At 34.4% G+C, this 23290-nt stretch overlaps 1 protein-coding gene across 1 annotated transcript in view; it reads left to right on the top strand.

Moving 5' to 3' along the window:
* The window catches only part of TUSC3 (tumor suppressor candidate 3), a gene marked incomplete at its 3' end in the record, with an annotated part of 159697 nt that overhangs the window by 77867 nt on the left and 58540 nt on the right, over positions 1–23290 (top strand). Inside the window, exon 5 of the mRNA XM_080710637.1 lies at positions 2195–2335. Coding sequence (XP_080566763.1) covers positions 2195–2335 — 141 coding nt within the window. The remainder of the gene's footprint in view (positions 1–2194; positions 2336–23290) is intronic.

The following is a 23290-nucleotide window of genomic DNA, read 5'->3' as shown; positions in this document are numbered from 1 at the left end:
AAAAAAAACCAGAAAAATAGTATTTGTGGTATGATCTAGAATTTGTTTTCGAATGTAAATATGAATATTTGTTGAAACAGACTGCTCATTCTGGAAGAAGATGAACCAAAATGTTGATGACAATGGCTATATAAAGGCTTATTGTTATTTTCCTTTAATATCATCAATATTTTCCATATTAAATAATATTAGCCAGTTATTTTAAATGCTAGAAGTATTACAAGTATTTTTTTAAACAAAAAATATAAACACATTTATTTTGAGTCAAGGTGGTTTTCTCTTGTCTGGTATCACCATCATTCATTTATGTTATTACTTCTATCAGAGATTTTAATGATATTTTGGTGACTGAATTTATTTCCTAATTCTTGTCAGTTTTTGAAATATTGCAGTAAATCATTTACTATGCAATGTTCCATTTAGTTGGTGTAACATATGATGGGTAATATTGAGAGTACTAAATTGAATCTAATCTACCTGTCACACTTATGTGCAATTGATAACATTTTGTGAAAAATTATTCAGAAATATTTCAAATTTTAGAATTTTACACATTCACATTTTTTTTCTTTTTGCTGAGAAAATACTTAGAATGATTGTATTTCCCAGAAATACATAAACACAGACCAGTTATGAACTTTATAGCTTTACCCTGGTACAATAATTATATTTGAAGTATTATTACCCATGTTAAAATTTTTGGATTCTAATATCTAATTCCAGTTAGAACGTTACATCTTTTGTAACATTCTTACACCTTCAAAGATCCATTCAAGAATAAATTATTTCACTTAGTTGTAATGTCCTTTAAGTCTCTCTTTTAATTGGGAACATTTCTATAGCCTATTATCCTTAAAGATATCAACCTTTTACAGAATATAGTCTTCCCAACTTTTTAAATGGGAAGTTTCTCTGTGATCTGCATGATGTTTGCTCATATTGGATTCTGCCTATGCTTTTGGAACCACAGTATTGCATAGGCTATATTTTATTTTAATCACATCGCTAGGCACAAGATACCCCTCATTGGTGATAATAAATTTTGAATGTCTGATCAAAGTCTTCCCTATTTTTCACTGTGTAATTACTCATTCTTTTTTCACCTCCTTTATAATTAACAATGTATAGGTAATTTATGCAAATAATTCTATTTTCGCTGGGTGTGGTGGGGCATGCTTGTAATCCTCACGCTTGGGAGGCGGAGACAGGAGGATCATCGTGCAGGTTCGACGCCAGCCTTGCTGGCTTAAGAGACCCTGTTTTCAAAAAAAAAAAAAATAGGTCTGGGAGTGTAGCCCGGAGGTAGAAGGGTTTCCAAGAACATTAGTACCACCAAAAAAAAAAAAAAAGAAAGAAAAAAAAATATTTTCTAGCTCTCTGTATTTATGGTTGGCTGTCACTAGAGTCCTACTTTTTCCATCTACATTTCATTCACTTGTTTATCAGTGGTTATATATTTACTTACTTATTTTTTAATTGATTGGTGCACTATAATTATACATAGTAGTGGGATTCATTTTCACCTTATTTGTACATGCACATACATAATTCGGTCAATTTCATTACCTTCCCCCTCACACCCATCTCCTTCTAGTGATCTGCCTCTGTTCCATCCACCTTTCTTTTCTTTTTACTCCTAGTTTTTACACAGAAATTGTAGGTAGTAGTTAACATAAGAGTGGAAGTTAGGGGGACAAATGGTTGATTGAGGTGCTTAAAATTTTCTAATGACCATGGTGATGGCTACACAATTCTGTAAACTCATTGAATTATACACATTGAGTGGATGAATTGTATGGTGCATATGAATTGTATTTTAAGAAACTTGTTAAAAACAGCCTTTTAAGAAATCCCAACTTGAAATAATACAAGTATACTGCCATGTTGCCCATAATATGGGTGAGCCACAGTAGCTCAGGGTTGATTTATATGTGTAAGATTTGCATTTGCTTGAGTGTATTCACACAAAATGGACAGTCTTTTACGTGGCCATGTTTTAAAGCATATATCTTTGACACAAAAGTGTAAAAGTAGTGCTAATTCCAGATGTAAAAATGGTGAAATGTTCCAACTTTTTAAATGGAAAGTTAAGTTCTTTGGGTTGAATACTGGTAGGACTAGTATTTGTATGGTCAAGAAAAAAATTTAATATCTTTTCTCTTTCACTTCTTATACTTTCATTACATTTTTGCAGATTCGAGTTTTCCGTCCACCCAACTACTCAGGCACCATTGCCTTGGCCTTGTTAGTGTCACTTGTTGGTGGTTTGCTCTATTTAAGAAGGAACAACTTGGAGTTCATCTATAACAAGACTGGTTGGGCCATGGTGTCACTTGTAAGTTATTACATTGCCCATTTTTCTCTTTATTTCTTTGTATAATATGGTAAATTTTATCAAAAATTGGAAAACGTGATAAAAGGACATTATTTTATATTTGAAGAATTATTAATATTCAGTACTAAGAAAATAGAAAAGTTGGTTTTAAAATAGTCTACTTTTGTTTAAGATTAAGGAAACAAACACAATCCAAAGTTTCTTTTTTTTTCTTTTTTTTTTTTTGGTGGTACTAGGGTTCCTGGAAACCCTTCTACCTCTGGGTTACACTCCCAGACCTATTTTTATATATTTTTTATTTGGAAACAGGGTCTCTTAAGCCAGCAAGGCTGGCTTCAAACCAGCGCGATCCTCCTGTCTCTGCCTCCCAAGCACGGAGATTACTAGCTTGCGCCACCATGCCCGGCCAACAATCCAAACTTTCTTTCCTAGTGACACAACTATAAAAACTAGATTGAAGGAAAGTCTCAGTCATTTGATGTTTCTAAAAAGTAAATTTCATCCAGTTGTGGTGTAATCTTAAGTACTTAGGAGGCTGAGACAGCAGGATTGTAGCTTTGTAGCTAGCTTTAGCAACCTAGTGAAGCCATCAGCAACTTAGTGAGACCTTGTTTCAAATATAAAAAAATAATAGGACTGGGGTGTACCTCAGATGTAGAACACCCCTGGATTCAATCTCGAGTACTACACACATATACAAAAAAGTAAATGCAAGCAGACAGATGAATCAGGTAAAAATACCAACATTTAAAGTGACATCTTTAAATGTCACTTTAAATTTTTTACTATTTTAATTTTCCTTGGCTTGAATTCAGTGCATGTTTAAAATTTAGAAGCTGGGCGTAGTTGCACACGCTTGTAATCCCCGCGCTTGGGAGGCTGAGACAGGAGGATTGCACAGGTTTGAAGCCAGCCTCAGCTACATAGGCTCTCAGCAACTTAGTGAGACCCTGTTTCACTATAAAATATAATATAATATATTTATGTTTCCAAATAAAATATAAAAAATTGGGCTGGGAGTATAGTCTGGAGGTAGAAAGCCTCTCGGTTCCACCCCCAGTACCACCAAACATAAAATAAAATAAAATAAAATAAAATAAAATAAAATAAAATTTAGAAGTGAATAGTCATGAAGAGAGATATTAAGGATATACTCTAGTTTCACCCAATAAACAGAAGGAAGTTTGTTTTCAATCTTTATGATAGCCAAGATATAGAATCAAATGTCTGTCAGTAAATGAATGGCAGAATGTAATTCTGCCATTTGCAAAACATAAATGAACCCAGAGGACATTGTGTTTAGTGAAATAATCCAGACATGGGAAGACAAATACTGTATGATCTCCCTTGTATATGGAATTGGCAGAGTCTGAAGGGTTGAGAAAATGGGTATATATTGGACAAAGAGTACAAAGTTGAAGTTATAAAAGATGAATAATTTTTTAAGATCTAATGTATAGCATGGTCTATTGTTAATAACAATGTATACTTGAAATTTGCTGAAGTAGGTCTCAAATGATCTTTCAACATATTCAAAATACAGTAATTGTGTTTGGTAATGGATAGGTTAAATTAGCCTGATTATGTATATATGCATGTATGTATGTATTTATGGTCCTGGGGGTAGAACCCAGGAGCTTTCTACCTCCTGACTATACTCCCAGACCTATTTTATGCTTTATTTAGAAACAGGATCTCAATAAGTTGCTGAGGCTGACTTTGAACCTGTGTGATCCTTCTGTCTCAGCCTCCCAAGCGCGGGGATTACAAGTGTATGCCACTAGGCCCGGTGCCTGATAATGTTTTAATATTTCCACAATATAGGTCAAAATACCTTGTTCTCTTAAACATATACATTTTTATTTTTCAGTTATACATCAGGAAAAGGTGGGGGGAGAAATTCGCCAAAATAGATATTACTATGATTAACTTGAAAACATATAGCTAATATTGCCTAAACTACATTAAGAAAAAAACTGAACGTATAACAAGTGAAAAATAAAAGACAAAAAAATCACAAAGATTCTATGGTACCTTTATTAACAAATAACTATTGACAAGACAAATAGGGAAATGAGCATAAATATTTCATAGGTTGGCCTCCCAAGCGCAGGGATTACAAGCGTGCACCACCACGCCCGGCTATTTTTTATGTTTTTACTTTAGATTTTTAAAAAAATTTTATTGGTACATTGTAGTCATATATCTTAATGGGGTAAAAGATGGTAGAAACATATATGTGCACCTCATTCATTTAGTCCTTACCCAATTTCTACCTCATTCCCTCCCTCCTCCCTCCTTCTCATATTTGATATGTTTATGAATGTATTTCATGAACATTAGGGAATTTCCCTTTCCCCCTCTCCTGTCCCCCTCAGATCACCTTATTTGCTAATTTATGGTTTCTCCTTCTTCATCTAGAGTTCTTCCTATGACCCTTTTTCTCCCTAGCTTTTGCATATTAGGGAGAACATCTGACTTTTACTTTTTGTGACTGACTAATCTCACTTAGCATAATGTTCCATCTATATCCCTGCAAATGACCTAATTTTGTTCTTCTTTATGGATGAGTACAATTCCATTGTGTACTTATCCTATAGTTTTGTAATTCATTCATCTGTTTATGGACATCTTAGTTGGTTCCATAGTTTGGCAATTATTAATTGTGTGGCTATGAACATAGATACACATGCATTAATTTGATTTGGGTAAATACCCAGAAGTGGTATCGTTGGATCATATGGGAAGATCATTCCCATTCTTCTGAAGATCTTCAATAACAATTTCCAAAGTAATTACACTAATTTGCAATCCTACCAACAATGTCTTAGAGTTCTTCTCCACATCCTCGCCAGCATTTGTTGTTGTTTGTGTTTTTAATGATTGCCATTCTAATTGGAGTTAGGTGAAATCTCAGGATAGTTTTGATTTGCATCTTTCTGTTAATGATGTTGAGCTTTTTTCATACATTTATTGGCTATTTGAATTTCTTCTTTTGTGAAGTATTTATTTAGCTCATTTGCCCAGTTTTTGAATGGGTTATTTGTTTTCTTAGCTGTGAATTTCTTGACTTCTATGTATATTCTAGATATTATTCCTCTATCGGAGGAGTAGTTAGCAAAAATGTTTTCCCATTCTGTTGGCTCTCTCTTGAGGTTTTAGATAGATTCTTTTGCTGTACACCTCTTCAGTTAATGCAGTCCCATATATTGATCTTCCTTTTAATTTTCTGTGCCTTTGAGGTCTTGTTGAGAAAGTTTTTACCTGTGTCTATGTGTTGAAATATTAGACCTATGACATCTTTAAGGAGCTGTATCTGGTCTGATTTCCAAGTCTTTAATCCTTCTTAAATTGACTGTTGTGCAGGGTGAGAAAGTGGGGTTTATTTCCAGTTTTCTGCATATGCTTAACCAGTTTGCCAATACTATTTTTCAAAGAGGCTGTCTTTTTTCCATAGTATGTTTTTGACCCCTTTGTCAAAAAAAAAAAAAAAAAATTGCTGTTAAGTGTGCCGATTTGTTTCTGAGTTTTCTTTTTCATCATTTTAAAAGAAGTGTTCATGAAGGGATTATATTATTTAGTGAATTTTTTTTTCCAGGTCTGGGGATAGAACCCAGGGACATTTGACCTCCGAGCTACACCGCTGCTCTATTTTTTATTCTTTATTTTGAAACCGGGTCTCATTGAGTTGCAGAGGGCTTCACTAAGTGAAATTTTTTATAGAATAGTAAAAGAGAAAATTTGTCATGTTTTTTTTTTAACAATTTTTTACAATTATTCAGTGATACTAAGTGTATACATGAATGAGTTTTACTGTGACATACATGCATATATTGTTCTTTGATTTTATCCATTCTCCCTACTAACCTGTCTTCCACCTCCCATTTCCTTTACCTTCCCTAGTATTCTCTTCTATTTTCCAGTCATCTTTCTTTTTTTTAAAAATAGTTTTCACGTATGAGAGAAAACATAGTATGTATCTTTCTGTGTCTGGCTGATTTTGCTTAACAGTTTCATTCAGATTCCTGCAAATGACACGGTTTCATTCTTTATAAACCTCAATTTCTTTTTTGAGGCTATTTTCTTTCATATTTAAAGTTTTCTTTGGATTATTATTCTAGTTTAGGTTTGAACATTCCCATTTTTCTTTTGGAAATTAAGCACATAAAGAACAGCAAAAAAAAAAAAACAAAAAAAAAAACAAAAAAAAACCCTCTGAAAGCTAACTTAAAAATGGCTAGAAGGCAGGAAAAATGGCCATACCTCCAGTTACTTGTGAATTTTGCCAAAAGTAATGGAAACCAGCAGAGCATAAGATGCTCCCTTTTCTAGTGTCCCTTCATGAGGAGTAGGGAGTGACGAAAGACTTAGTAAGGGTGGCAGATCTCAAACACTGGCAGCAAATACATGCTCCCAGAAAATGAGGATGCTACTCTGAATAGAAATAGTTGAGTGTGTTTTGATGGCTCAAGCTTGTAATCCCAGCATTTGGCAGGCTGAGACCAGAATATTGTGGCTCATGGACAGCCTAAGCTACTTAGCGAGGCTCTTCAAAACTCAGTGAGACCTTGTTTCAAAAATAAAAAGACAAAAACTAGGGCTGAGGGTGTAGCTCGGAGGTACAATGCCCCTGGGTTCCATTCCTGGTACCACTAAATAAATAAATAAATAAATAAATAAAATAAAATAAAAAAAGTTGTGATTTGGACCTTCTATATGGATACCTTATCTGGTTATCTGGGTAAGTGACAAATAACACCTTAGACAATGTTGAGGAACCCCCAAATAGAATAATTCCAAAAGTACAAGTGAGTGTCTCACCTAAATGAGTCACTTAGAAAGGTATTGATTGTGGGTTTTAGTATCAGTGGCTTATCAATCAATGAATGCAAGTGGAGATTTAACGGTAGAATTCCACCTAAACTCAGATTTTAAGAGACAATGCAGACAAGGTTATGCTCAGGTGTCATACTTTAAGGAAGCAGCTAGCTTCCTTAATGACAAAAACTGAACCAGTAAATTCTGAAATCTGCCATCTAAGAACTGTTTCAGGAAAAATAGACCTTATTCAAATACAAGCAAGAATACAAATAAAACAAAAATACAAATATAAACAAAAGACTTAACAATGTCTGTACACATCTATAAAAATAATTTATAAATGAGAACAATATTTACCTACAGAAAAAGGGTGCCACATAATTTATGGAACTTAGAGAAAAAATTTTGCTATGGAGAATGAAAATAGTTACAGTTACACAGAAGACCCTAAGAACAAATTGAACTTAGAGAAGAGATGGGCAAAACATTAGAGTAGGTGACATGCACCTGACAAATCTTGCTTATGAATATAGAAGCAAAAGTTAAAAAAAAATCATTGCCCACCAAAAATTAGTGTAGGAAAGGTTAAGCATTTAAGCATTTGGGGAAGTATAAATTATTTGTAAGCCATCACATTAATTGTTTAAAGGGGAAATGTGATTATGATTGAGTATGATTAGATGCCATACAAATTACTTTTAATTCATCACTCATGGTTTTAAAAGGTTAACAAACTATAAATTCAAGTGAACATTCTTAATTAGGTAAAAGTCTATTAAAATCTCTAGCAAATACTTAAATGAAAATTTAGAATGCTGCCTGTAGTTTGCTTTTCTTCATTTTATTAGTGGAATAAAGGTACAGGAGCAGAAAAAGAAATATTGGAAATAACAATTGTGAAGGAAAAGGCATGGCATTACTTACATATAATATGATTTGTCCATGATATAACTGTTCACATGGAAAATTCAAGATAATGTAGGGATCTAATAATATAACATTAGATTTCAGCCATTTTTCTGAATTCATAGTCAATATCCCCAAATCATTAGGGTTTGTATATACTAGATAATTTTTATAATTAAAAATAAAAATTTCTTTATAATAGAAAATTATATGGTATTAAAGTAAATCTTATATGAATGGTATATTTATAAACAGAATGTTGAAAATGAGTATATAATATACTTTCTCATGTTTGGCTTACTGATTGACTTTGATAATACATATTTTTACAGCTGACTGTCCGTTTGTTTATTCTACCTTTTTGGACCATTTATCCTTTTCATTTTATTTTAAATAAAGGTAGGTAGGGGTCTTGAAGACTGAATTAAAAATAATAGGACAGATTGAGAATCAGCCTATGCAATAGTCACCTTAAAGCAGTTCCTTTCTTTTCAATAATAGCTAGAATTTAAGATATTCAAACAGAACTTCTTTGGTAGCTAGGTGTGGTGGTTCATGCCTGTAATCCCAGTCTTGGGAGCTGAAACAGGACAATCGCAGGGTTGCATTCATTCTTAGCAACTTAGCAAGGCCCTCTGAATTTTAGTGAGACTGTTTCAAAAATAAAAATTAAAATAGGTCTAGGGGTGTAATTCAAAGGCTGTCGGGAATCCTGCCCGACAGCTGACGGGGCTTGACGAGATGATGAGTACCGATGACTCAAACACAAACCCATGAGCCAGGAGTCAAGTCAAGTGAGATCTCATTTATTTCTCTCCAACCAGTTCTTTATATAGTACCAAGCCACGAGGGAAATTTCCATGAGAAATAGCCTATCCTATCCGGGATAAAGATCACTAGCACGTAGTTTACAGCCAATCCCAGGCCAGTACATGAGCCATTCATGTGTGCGGAAAGCTCCTTTAAAGGTAGAAAGGGAAAAACCGCTCAGTCTCCCCACCCATAATGAATGGGGAAACCACGCCTTCCTAGCTTCCTCCAGGCACCATCTTTGCCCCTTTTTTGCTGAATCACTTTACTTAAAGTTTTGCCTTAGGCCGTAGGCCACTCAGGCCGAATCTCCTTAGGTGCTATATAGACACTCCCCATCAAAAGGCAGAATTGCCCTAGGTTTAATCCCCAGTAGAACGAACACACACACACACACACACACACACACACACACATACATACATACACACTTTCTTTGCCCTTCTTGTAGATGGAGATCATATAAATTTGAAATTAGATTTTTTAAGAGTAAGGTAAGATTTATTAAGAATTTTTTTTTTCATTTTGGGGGGGATACTAAAGATTAAAACTGGGGCACTCTGCTTCTGAGCTATACTCCCAGTCCTACCTATTTTATATTTTATTTTATAACAGTGTTTCTCCTAGGTTGCTGAGTCTCACTAACTTATTTAGGCTGGTTTTGAACTTAAGATACTCCTGTCTTAGCCCCTCAAGTATTGGGATTACAGGAGTGTGCCAACATGCCTGGCTATGAATTTCTTAATCTTTTCAAACTTGATTATCGAGTTAAGATAGATTAATTAGTTATCCTCTAAAGTAATGGGCCACTATGGGTGAATAAATCACCTTATTTATTAAGTTCAGCAGTATTTTGGGTTTTGTTCAGGCTAAATTTCAAGTTGCTTCCTTCAGTGAAGCTACTCAGGTTTCTTGGTAAAAATATATTACCTCTTTAAATTGTCGGAAAATCAAAACTACTTTAGCATTTAAACATTAATATTATTCCAAGTCTCATCACTCTTTTAGTCCACCAAAATAATGATTTTCTCTCCCCTCTGAATTCTTAATCTTTGCGAGAAACCCTGCAGTTATTATATTATTAGTAATATTTGGCATTACTCTTTATGGAATCTCTTCTTTGGAGTATGTTTTTGTACTTATCCCTTAAAAATTATATGAAGGAAAATATATTATCTTTGTTTTACAAACAAGGAAACAAAAATGTAGTTAATGTCAACTTGCTAATATTCACATAATTAGAAAGTGATTTAATTCTGAGTTTTAAATCCAAGATTTGTATTCTTATACAATTGGGTTTCTTTTAAATCTGTCCACATATATGTTGGATATTTAACCAACTGTATATAATGACCCATTATGTTTACAAATAAATGCACAGAACATTTATATAATACATATATGTTGAAAACCTTAGCAGATCACTTTTCTTACATCCTCTGTTAAATCATTCAGATGTTGTTTTTTTTTTTACTTTGACTCTTTGAACGGTATTTAACTTGGCATAGCAGAAGATAGCCTAACATACCCTAACATCCACAAACATTTACTTGAGAACAGACTCTAGGCAGATATGCCTGCTCCCAGTGGCTTTAGAGAACTAATAATATGTTCAGACAATAATTGAAGTGATGATAAAGGTTTAGTTAAAGAAAATACCCTGACTTCCGGGAAGATGGCGACCAAGATAAGTAGCACTAATGAGTCCTTTTGACACCTGATCTCCATTGCCTCAAAAACACCATTGTACAAAGTCAGAAAATACTATAAGTAGAGGAATAAAAATGATAAATACAAGGGAAAATGAATATGAAGATTAGAAGATCGACCAGAGAGCAGAAAAGAAAGCACCCGCCTTGCTGTGCTGGGTGTTGCGGCAGCACCATCTTGCCTCACTGTACCGGACTCCAGAGACAAAAAGGAAAACAAGGACATGAAATGAGTGGCTGAGATTACTACACACCCCAGAGATCCAGAGCAACGCTCAATAACACCATAAGAGAAGTTGCAGTTCCATGGGAAAACACCCAGCTCAGTGCCTCCAGGAACGCCTGCAGCCTTGATAAACTCCCTGAGTCTGAGATTTTGTACTTCATACCAGTGAAGGAGTAATGGCTGCTGAGATTACCACACCGTTCAAAGATCCAAAGCAGCTCTCAATAATACCATATGTGAAGTTATAGTTCCAGAGGGAAAACACCCAATCCAGTACCCCCAGGGACTCACACAGCCCTGATAAACTTCCTGGGTCTGAGATTTATGTTACAATCCAGAAAGATGAGAATAGAGTCTAATGTTGGACATAGCAGAGGCTCAGACAGACTAAGGCTCTGTTCAGTGGAAAGTGTGGGGGGGAAACCTATGCTTAAAACTAAACCCAACTAGTAGGATCTCCGGGATCACTACACCCCTCTCAATCATGGTGAATGGGGAGAAGTCAGCCCAGCCCAGCTCTAGCTGTAGAGACCAGACTCCTCTCTTTACCTGTTGACACCTCTAAATTCCCACTACTAAGATTGGATCAGACATAATATCCACAAAAGACAAGAGGCCAAGACATCAGAAAAACAAGCCTGAGAACCCTGAAAATACGAAAACTAGGAATAGTGAAGAAATAATGCAAATCACGAATACTGACCTACAAGAAATGCAAGAAGGAGAATTCCAAATCCTGATCTACAATATGATGAAAGAGCTCAAAGCAAGTGTACAGGAAATGAAAGAGGAAATGGAGACACTAAGAAAGAATTAGAGTGAAGTTTGGAATGAAATGTAAGAGTCAATAAATGAAGACAGCAAAAGAAAGAAATTCTGGAAGATTAGATGAAATGGAATACAGAATATCACTGTTAGAAGACAGTTCATTTAAAACTGAAAGCACACTCAACAGCATACAGAAGTCATTACAACAACAAAACCTAAACATTCAACAACTATGAGAGAATATAAACATCTTAACAGATAAAAGACATTGAAAAAGGGATAGAGGTACAGACCAATGTTATTTATAATCTCTTCAGAGAAGTAATTTCGGAGAATTTTGCAAACATGGAAAGAGACTTGGACTTACAAGTTCAGGAAACATATAGAACACTGTTAAGACAAGATCAAAGAAGGCCCACCCCACACCATGTAATAATCAAAATGACCAACATAGCGGCCAAGGAAAGAATCTTAAAAGCAGAGCAAAGGAACAGGTGACAGATAGGGGCAAAACAATAAAAATCACCCCAGACTATACAACCCAAGTCATGAATGCCAGGAGAGACTGGTATGATGTGATCCAGACCCTAGAAGAAAGCAACTTCCAACCAAAATTATTATTCAAAATTGATGGAGAAACAAACGTGTTTCAAGATAAGCAACGTCTCAAAAAATTCACGAATTCAAAACCAACACTAGAGAAAATACTTAAAGAAATAAACTACAAAGAAGAAAAAAGAAACAGACTTCAGAACCAGAGAAGAGTTGATGTTGATCAGTGGGGCATGTATGAAAAGAAGAAATAACATTATACCAAACAGAAGAGAACACAAAATGACAGGAAACAAAAATGATATTTCAATAAGATTAGATCACTTCAGTAATGCAATAAGTAAGTATATGATTAAGTATAAAGAAGAGTGAATAATTAATGAGAAAGGGCAATGCAAATTCTCTACCTTCATTCTCCTTATTCAGAAGAAGACTTATAGGTAGCTGGGGTTTTGGTTTTGTTTTTGTTTTTTTTTTTGTTTTTGTTTTTGATTTTTGCTTTTTTTACAGTTGAACCTGTTCAGAAGTACATCCCATGGGAATTTTAGTGTTATGAGATGTCAGTTTTGGTTAAGCTATATTCTAAGACTATTATTTTCTTTCTTTTTATTGTTTGGTTTATTGTATGTGACTCATAACTTGGATAAGAATAAAATGTGTATTGGGGAAAGGAATGACTCATAGATAGGAAAAGAATGAAATGAATTGCTTTAAGGTCTAGTTTTTACAGAAAGCTTGCAACTTCCTGACAGAGAGGAAATAAGATATGCAAATATTAAAATGCATACATATTAGAGCTTCCAGGGTCCTGAAATAAAGAAAAGAGAGATAAAAGGATACTAATAAGTAAATCCTCCTGGTCTGAGGCTTCATAATGAGGAGGGTTGTTTACTACTACTTGTGGAAGCTAATGATTGTTTATGAACAGAATATACAGTGTTGATTGGTTCAGGTTTCACTCCTTGTGTTCTCTCACTTTCTAAACAGAGAATGGTAGATTATAAACATATACATTTACCTGATTTATGATAAATTTATGTAAAATATGGTTGAGTAAAATCTTGAACTCTACTACTACCTCATTTTAAAAATAATAGGAAATGTTTATAAGGTATTGTTTTGTAAAAGCTTGTTTACTTGCAATATCAAAATGAGTTAAAATAGTATGTTTTGTAGCCCATAATGAAGATCTTTATGACCACTTAAAGCTCTTCATAGATTACTGTCATTTTAAGCCAGAAAATAAGCTGGGCATGGTAGCACACGCTTGTAATCCCCGCGATTGAGAGGCTGAGACAGGAGGCTCACACAGGTTCAAAGCCAGCCTCAGGTACTTAATGAGGCTCTCAGCAACTTAGTGAGACCCTGTTTCCAAATAAAGTATAAAATAAGTCTGGGAGTATAGCCCAGAGGTAGAAAACCCCCTGGGTTCCATCCCCAGTGCAAGAAAAACAAAAACACTCCAGAAAATACTAGTTTTGTAAGTAGTAAAGTTTATTTTGAACACAAAGGGGAATACACTAAGGATTTGCAATTAAGAACATGAAAGATAAATCATCTTTAAAAAGATCTAATAACCTTACCTTTATTATCACAGTAAGTCACAGTAGGATAGAAGTTGTTTCCTGCCTGTTAATATTGCTGATCTATATTGGTAGAATGCTTCATATACCCTATTGTTCTTCTGCCTCAAAGAAATTGTATCAGTTTAATTACTAAAATTTTATGAAAATTTTAAATGTTGAAGGTTAGCATATATTTTTATACAGTTTTCACCTTCACGCGAGCATCTATGACATACACATATTGTCTTTCATCAAAACGGTTATATTTCCTTGGGCCATTTAAAATGGCTTTGACTTCAAATAGGGTTGAAAGAGGAATTTCTTTAAAACTTAAAGTTATATAACTTTTAATAAATATGGTCAGTGTAGCTGTGGTTTATTGTTTTGTTCACATTGGAAGAAAGGGAAAATAATTACTGGTACTGTTTTATTTTTCAGTGAAGTAACTATTCATTGATGACTCATAGTTTTGTCCAGTTATTTGTCTATTTGAAGATAAGAATGTCTATTTTCTAATAGATAATTTCTATTTAGAGACAAATGAATTTTTAAAGATTTAAAGACAATAATGAATTTATATTTTAAGGTAAACTTGATAAATCTATTTCTTAATTTTCTGTAGTGGAGAGAAACAATTACCTCAGTAACTCAAAAACATTATATGAATACTCATGTTATTGGATAGACATTTTTAGAAATTTTTTTTAAGTGTTTGAATGTGTTGAATAAATCTTTTGTTTGATAACCTTACTGTAAAGAGCCAGTACATGAATCCACAGCATTCTACGCTACTGTTAGTCTTAACCAAACTCAGTGGTGGTTATTGATATTTTTTAAAACAGTTATCCTTAATGTATAATTCCTTTATATGAAATTAAACATTTAGACTTACTTGCTTTTCTTGGTAGCCGAAAGGGTCATAAAATACTTCCAACCTTTTTTCTTTAAAATGCAGTATGTAGTCTGAGTATGAATGAAGTGATAACATTCTATTTTAACCAAATTCTTAAGTTGACTACAAATAATTCACTTGTGAATAGTAGAAATTGAATTGTGTATAAAGTTCTCTGATAAGCTTTTCTGCTATTACTCTTATCATTTACATACCTGTTAACTAAGTAAAGCGATTCTATTAGGTTTAATAGCATTAATATAAATTAATATATTATATAAATTAAATTTAATAGCATCAATATATATTAAAATATATAATTTAAATTTAATAGTATTTATATATTAATATATTTTAAAGTATATATTTTAAAGATACTGAACATAAAAAGAATTATATAATATATATCAAATAGAATATTAAATCTTTTGCTGTCTAGTTAGATTCCTTATTATCTGTAGGGGATTGTTCCAGACACCCTCCCTCTCCTGCATATATAAAAATTTGTAGTAGCTCAAGTCTCATATAAAATGGCATAGTTTTTTTTTTAGTAGCCTACGCACATTTTTTATATTTACTAAAATCAGCATTAGATTACTTATAGTACCTAGTATATTAACTACTATGTGTATATAGTTGTTGCAAACTATGCTGCTTAGGGAATAATGTCAAGAGAAAAGGTATGTATATGTTTAATACAATCAAATAATTTTTAAATATTTTTGATCTGTGGTTGGTTCAATTTGCAGATATGAAACCCATACATGCAGAGGGCTAACAGTATTGAATTTTTTATGTTCACTCATAGCTTATTGACTATGATTACTTAGGACATCTTCACATTAACTCATGGCCTTATTTAAATTTTGAATTTTGCAGAAAAAAATAAAAACTTTTGCTTTTCAAGTCTGCATCAATGGCATTCTAGAAATCTCTGAAACATATAAACCCAAACTTTTTTTTTTTTTTTTGGTGCTGGGGATGGAACCCAGGGGCTTTCTACACACCTATTTTTCTATTTCATTTGGAAATAGAGTTTTACTAAGTTGCTGAGAGCCTCACTAAGTAGCTGAGGCTGGCTTTGAATCTGTGCAATCTTCCTGTCTCAGCCTCCCAAATACTGGGATTACAAGCATGTACCACCATGCCTGGCTAACCCAAACATGTTTAAAGCATGTTAAGAGCTTTCTTTTTACATAAAATATAAAGTTTGATATGGTGGTCTCTGCCTATAATCCCAGTTCTTGGGAAGCTGAGACAAGCGGATCACAGGTTTAAGGCCAGCCTCAGCAACTTTGCAAACCCTGTTTTAAAATAAAAAATAAAAAGTTCTGTGACTATAGCTCAGAGGTAGAATATTTCTGGATTCAATCCCCAGTACCACAAAAAAGTAAAAAAATCAAAACAAAGCAAACAAAACTACATAATATGAAACATTTCCTCCAAACTAAATTTCTTCCTCAAGTCCATTTTACTGAATAATTAAATAAGCACAAGTTGTTATGGATGAAGTGGGAAGAAATACAGTGACTCTCTGGAGAACTGTAGAAGCTAAGAAGCTCATTATGAAAAACAAGGAAAACATGCTTAGAGGAAGACCCTTCAGATGAGTGGTATTTTAGGTCACCATCGGTCTGTGGAGACCTAGGTGTGATATAATGATCACTTCAAGAATTGTCGAGTGTTTGATTGTTTATTAATTTGGAAGTATTCTCTTACTCCAGTGAGGTAGAGATTTATGTCAGTTTTATGCATGTATCACTCATATTTTGTATTGTGCTTGAAAGGTAGAAAGTGCTCAATATACATTTGTTGAATGAGTGTCACAAGTGCTCTGCATCATAAGACAAGGGACATGCACAACTTGTGTCTTTCCAGTGTCAGCTTTATTGATCATAAAACAAAAGAGGGTAATAACCACACAATGTTCAAGTCTGTCCCTGGCAGAGTTTGGTCAAATGGCAAGTCAAACCATATTTCATTAATTGTACACAAATTTTAAGTTTGCATTCACACAGTTCACTCATTTTTAGTTCAGAGTCCAAATTGAACCTGGTGTGGTGTGACAGACTTGTAACCCCAGTACTTGGAGACTAAGATGGGAGGATGTCAGGTTTGCAGCCAGCCTTGGCAGCTTAGCGAAGGCCCTCCACAACTTAGTGAGAACTTGTTTCAAAATAAAAGAATAAAATAGCCCGGAAGGTATAGTTTGTAGGTAGAATGCCCTTTGGTTCAGTCCCCAGTAAGAAAACAAGCAAAATTTTAAATAGGAAGTCCAGCCTGTGAAGAGAGAGGGTCCACCATTGTCCATGGCCTAGTTGTCCTTGTTGGGCCCCCTCCAGGTAACTGACTCTTGGGGCTCCAGAGCTCCTAGTCTAAGAGGCAGGCTGGAGGGGCTTGTCTCTCTCCTTAGGGGCAGGGTCCTTGTGCCTGACAAAGGTCATTTAAGGCATGCTCTTTTGAATGCTGGGTTCAAATCTGTGTGCCACGGCTATCACTTGTCTCACTTGCATTGAGCTGGCCTCCATTTTTTATTTATTTATTTTTTTTTCGGTACTGGGGATGGAACCCAGGGGCATCCTACCTCTGAGCTACACCCCCAGCCCTATTTTTTCTTTTTTTCATTTTGAAACCGGGTCTCACTGAGTTGCAAAGGGCCTTACTAAGTAGCTGAGGCTGTCTGCGAACCACGATCCTCCAGTCTCAGCCTCCCAAATGTTGGAATTACAAGAGTGCATCACCACACCTGGGTCCCATTTTCCATTCTTCTTTATGTTTTTTTTTTTGTAGTCATGGCTGGATTATTTGCTTTTCTTCTGATTGGTTAGTGGGTTCTCAGGTCACTTCCTTCCAGTTGGTCACTTACCCTTACAGAATATTTGTTTACAACTATATTCTGTCCATAATATTTGTTTACAACTTTAATGCTTGTTTACAACTATCCTATACCATTCTATCCCATAGCATTTATAAATGTGCAATAATATTCCATAGCACACTGTCAATCAATCTAACTGCTAATCAAGTTAATGAAATTTTGTCACTGATAGTACTTGTAATAGTGAGTGAACGTTAAAACGATAAATATAGCTAGGTTTAAGGAGATTTTAAAATGTGGTTATTTTCTCTAATATTCATAGCACTGTGTGCCATGACTGGTACTAGTACATTTTTTTTCATAAAAATGCCAATTTACATTCTCTGCATTTTGATCAAGTTTAAAATAATAATTTGGGGTTTTAGTGTATTATTTTTTAATCCACATTTATCCATTCATTGAACAATCAACTACAATTTGAAAGCCAACTATGTATTTAGAGCTATGAAAAAAACCACATGGACCTACAAAGATAGGACAAGAAAGACTCTGACAGAGGCTCTGCCCTCAGGGACTTTCCATAGAGAGGGAGGTAAATCAGATATGTTTATCAAAAGGAAACAAATTATATGATGAACATATGTCCACAATCTTGGTTTTCCACGATGGAACTATTTTTATAACTCTGTAGGAATATACAAATCCAGAAACCAAACTGCCTTTCAAAGGGACTACATTTGAAGATGTTCTTTGAACTAACTACAGCAGATTATCTGAGTAGGTTTTCTATTATTACTGTTTTCTATATTTCTCTTTAGTCTTCATTTTCATTTGAAGTCAGAACTCAAAAAGAACAGTCTTATCTTACCTAAAATTTTAAATACTCAAGTATCTGATACTGAGGAGAAAAAGAAAAACAAGCAGAGTTTGGCAGAAGCTTCACAAGTCTTGAATCCTAGGACATTTGCTGAGCGAGGATGGTTTAAAATCCTTAGCAGAAAGCTTTGGAAAAGCAGACTAGCGTATTTCGCAGTCTTGTGAATTAAAAGTTACAGATAGAGCCCACCTGACTTTTACTTGAAAACCCTCAATGGCTGGGGTTAGTCAAGCATAGATGAGCTTTGTCAGATTCATCACTTAACCATGATGCAGTACTCAATGCAGTGGATTAAGCAGTGACACATTTACAACAAAGTTAATGTTCTCAAGGAGGTTGGACAACTTTAATAAACCAAGGTAATACAAGAAAAAGAAGGTCAGCATATTACCCCTGGTTAAAGTAACAGAATCCATCACTAATACTAATACAGAATCCATTACTAATACTAATTTTGGCAAACAAAAAATATGCCAATGATATATACTCTTTTTCATGAGTAGAAAAAGAGCAAGGCTACTTTATTTTTGGAGCAAATATAACTTTGATTTTAAGATCTGACAGGGACATTTAAAAATGATAGGGTAGTGAATATGGATGCAATTTCAATCAAAATATTAGAAATTATAGTTGCACATGGTGGCGCACGCTTGTAATCCTAGCCTCCAGGAGGCTGAGACAGGAGAATCGCAGTTCGCGGCCAGCCTCAGCTACTTAGTGGGGACCTCTGCAATTCAGTGAGACCCTGTTTCAGAATAAAGAATAAAAAATAGGGGTGGAAATGTAGCTTGGAGATAGAATGCCCCTTGGTTCCATTCCTAGTGCCACAAAAAAAAAATAGAAATTATAGTAATTGATAAGTAAAACTAGTAATGTATATCAAGTATTCATTTCGGTAATATAAAATTAATATGTAAAAATATACCAGTATAATTCTCTGCACTAAGAGGAAAGAGGGAAAGAAATCTGATCACCTTGATATATGCATACAAGCATTTGATAGATCCAGTGTACATTGAAAATAAAAGAAAAAACCAATAAAGATATGTAAAGGCTGGGTGTGGTGGCACACACCTTTAATCCCAATACCTGAGAGGCAGAGATAGGATTGCAGGTTTGAGGCCAGCATGTGGTAAATTAGTGAGGCCCTGTTGTAGTATAAAAAATAAAATAAGACTGAGGGTATAGAATGCCTCTGAGTCCAATCTCTGCTAACCCCCACCACCCAAACACATCAGAAGTGTAAAACCTCTACACTGAAAGCTACCAAATGTTACTCAGGTCTGACAGGTTTATAGAATGGAGAGCTCAGCATTGCAAAGAGACCTATTTTGATCTTGAGAAAATCTCAGCTGTGTGTGTGTGTGTGTGTGTGTGTGTGTGTGTGTGTGTGCACGTGAGCGCACACATGTGTGTATAACTGAAAAAGGGATTCTTAAATTTTAATGGCATATAAAGGGTAAAAAAGTAGCATAATTAAGACATTAAAGAAGAGGAATAATACTAGGAATTTATACTTAATTGTAATCAATCGTTATCATGGGTCTTTAAGATTTTATAGTATTCATTTTACAAAAAAATATGCAACAAGACTGATAGTGCATATTGCAGAGTCATGCTTATACAGTCATTTGATTTATGACAAGTGCCTTTACAATGCAGTGAGTAAGTGTGATGTTCTTACTAAGTGTTTCTGAGCCACATATGGAAAAAAGCAAATTTCAATTCCTATCTCCCACTATATACAAAAAATCAATTCAAGCGGAATCATAAACCTAAATGTGAAATACAGACCCTTTTGGATGACAGCTTAGGTACTTGTTTTCATGACTGCTGGACAGGAAAAAATTTCTTAGAATATAAGTGGTAACCAAAATAAAAGAAATAGTTGATAAATAAAACTACATTAAAATTAACTTCTGGTCTGGGGGTAGAGCTCAGTGGTAAAGTGCTTACAAAGCATGTGTGAGGTCCTCTATTTCATCCTTAGAACCACTTAAAAAATTATTTTGTCTAAAAAACACTAAGAAAATGAAAGCCATGAGTTTGCTATGTTTATATTTAACATAGATTTTGCATCCAGAAATATAAAAAACTTTGGAAAACAGTAAGAGAAAGATAATCAAATATTAAAAGTACATAAAAGATTTGATAGGTAGTTTATATTATTCAAATTCCACTAATATGAAAAGACATTTCATTAATCAGTAGGGAAGTACAAAACAAAACTGCAATATGACACCATCACACCTCTATCAGAGTGGCTAAAATGAACACAGAGGCACACATCAATATGACATGTTGGTGAAGATGTTTATCAACCAGAACTATTTGGAGCAGAAATGAATCTCCTGAGTAATCTTTCATTTGATTTACTTAAGGTAAGTATATACTTTACATTATAATATTTTCAAGAAAATCCCCTTAACTTTCAGAGGGTTATGTTGGCCATGATTAGGGAGTTATACAAGAGTGCTCCTATTTTTCTGATCGTGTTCTGTTTCTGGAATTGCTGGTTGCCAGGGTATGTTTACTTTGTAAAAAAATTTATTGATCTGTATGCCATTATGAATCATAACTTTTTCCCTTTTTTTGTGGTACTGGGAATGGAACCCAGGAACATTCTACCTCCGAGCTAGCCCCTCAGCCTTGTTTTTTATTCTTTATTTTGAGACAGGGTCTCACTGAGTTGCAAAGGGCCTCATTAAGTAGCTAAGGCTGTCCGTGAACCAGGATCCTTCTGTTTCAGCCTCCCAAAAGCTAGGATTACAAGCATGCGCCATCACACCCGGTATCATGCCTTTTTTTGTATGAATAAAAATTAAATGATACTTAAATTATCTGCAAAAATTAAAATGTCCAGATTAGTGAAAGTAATTAGTGATATTTAATTAATTAAAACCATAAAAGTAAATAACAGTCATACTTTCTTAGAGAAAGGGTACTTATTATAACTGAGCTATTTTGCATTTTAGAAGTTTGAGGTTGGACTTGGTGGCACATGCTTGTAATCCCAGTATTTGGGAGACTGAGACAGAAGAGTCGCAGGTTCATGATCAGCCTCAGCTACTTAATGAGGCCCTCTGCAACTTAGTGAGACCCTCTGCAACTTAGTAAGACCCTGTTTCAAAATAAGGAGCAAAAAATAGGGCTAGGGGTTTAGCTCAGAGGTAGAATGCCTCTGGGTTCAATCCTCAGTTCTGCCAAAAAAAAAAAAAAAAAAAAAGGAAAGAAAAGAAAAAAGAGTTTGTTTACTCAGTATTTCTTTTGTGTCATAAAAAATGCCACAGCTATGTGAGTAATTGTAAGTACTGTAAATACATCTGTTGCTTCTTCAAATGACTCAGTATAGTACTCTATACTATTTAAGCCTACTTTTATTAAGCCAGTTGCTAGAATCTTCATTAAAGCTTGTCTTAGAATGAATATTTAAAAAAATTGAGTAACATACTATAATGGTGTTACTATTACATTTAATTTTTTTAGAAAATTTGAGCATTTTCTTTTAAGTACAGCTAAAACTTGTAATATATTTGTTTGCTTGATAATGAATTAAATCCTGAGACCTAATTGTGGTCCTAATTAATAATACCATAATTTTGATGTTTATGAATATGAACTGGGCATGGTGGCACACACTTGTAATCCCAGTACTTGGGAGGCTGAGACAGGAGGATCACAGGTTTGAGACCAGCTCAGCTACTTAGGCTCTTGGCAATTTAGGGAGACCCCATTTTCAAATAAAGAATAAAAAGTAGGGCTGGGGATATAGCTCGGAGGTAGAATGCCCTGCTTTCAATCCCCTAGTACCACGAAAAAAAAAAAAAACCAGTATAATGATATTTTGAGATTATGATTATAACTCAATATGAAAATATGTCTTTCATTTGCAATATTATAGTTCCTACTAAAACTGTTGTGATCTATAGCCTACATTCCTAATGGAAAGAAATTATGTATTTTAATTGTAAGAAGAAGAAAATGAAGGTTTTTATTTTCATCTCATTGAAGTCTAAAAGTGTTCTCACACACCCACACTTTGAGAGGCTCCTTTAACTAAAGGTAATAAAAAAAAAAATGAAAGAAAGGCCTGGAGGGTTTTCTCCCACCTCAGTTCTCCTCATCTGTATTTCCTTTCTCCAGCCTGTTTCTTCTTTACAAATTCTAAATTCTAGAAATTGCCCTTGCTCTGATCTCCAGCCTCTTCTCTTCCCCATCTGTACCTACTGACTCCCAAGCTGACTCCACTCATATGGCTTTATTTTTTGTTGCTCTGTAATTTTTATACTTTTATTGCTGCAGGATGTCTCACATCATAATGTAGTCACAATGATAGTGACATTACACCTATACAGGACCTGGCGGGCTTTTCCTGGCCCCCTCCCCCTTTCCCATACAGGGCATTGAGTTTGACATTGGTATCCTTACCTAAGTACAATGGAAATGATTCCTTTCTTAACCTCCCCCTTCCCATGGACCACCTCCGTGGCTCCTGGAGCTTCTCCCCAACTATCTGAAGTCCCTCTGATTCTCCCTAAAGGTCTTCAAGTCTATGAATTTAAAAAAAAATTCCTGGTTTAAACACAGCATATTTACAAATATGTATAGCGATTGATCTGTGACTTCTATTCCATATTCTTATCCTTTCTTTTAATGCCTTGGATATTTGATATTATTTTTCCAAGTATATGTATTTTTTCTGATCTATCCAACAGAGATAAAAATAATCCCTGTGAGTTTTTCTTGGCTGTATCTTTTTGTTTTTCCCCCATATCTAAACATCTTCTGAATTTACTGTTAGATACTTTGCTAAAATTATTTAAGTACTTATGTAGATATAAGTATGATAGCCCAAGAATGTAGGCTCTTGGTGATTCAAACTAATACAGAAACGGAGTCTAGACGATCTTGATAATTGTCATTTCCTATCAACTATCACTAAAATATCAAGTGTCTCATCTGTGCTTTTGACTGGCTTAGGTTCATGCATACAGGATTAACTGTCACCATG

Source organism: Muscardinus avellanarius (genome assembly GCF_963383645.1).
Source record: "Muscardinus avellanarius genome assembly, chromosome: 14".
Lineage (NCBI taxonomy): Eukaryota > Metazoa > Chordata > Mammalia > Rodentia > Gliridae > Muscardinus > Muscardinus avellanarius.
Note: the sequence above shows the minus strand (reverse complement) of the source record. Positions and strands in the feature narration are given on the sequence as shown.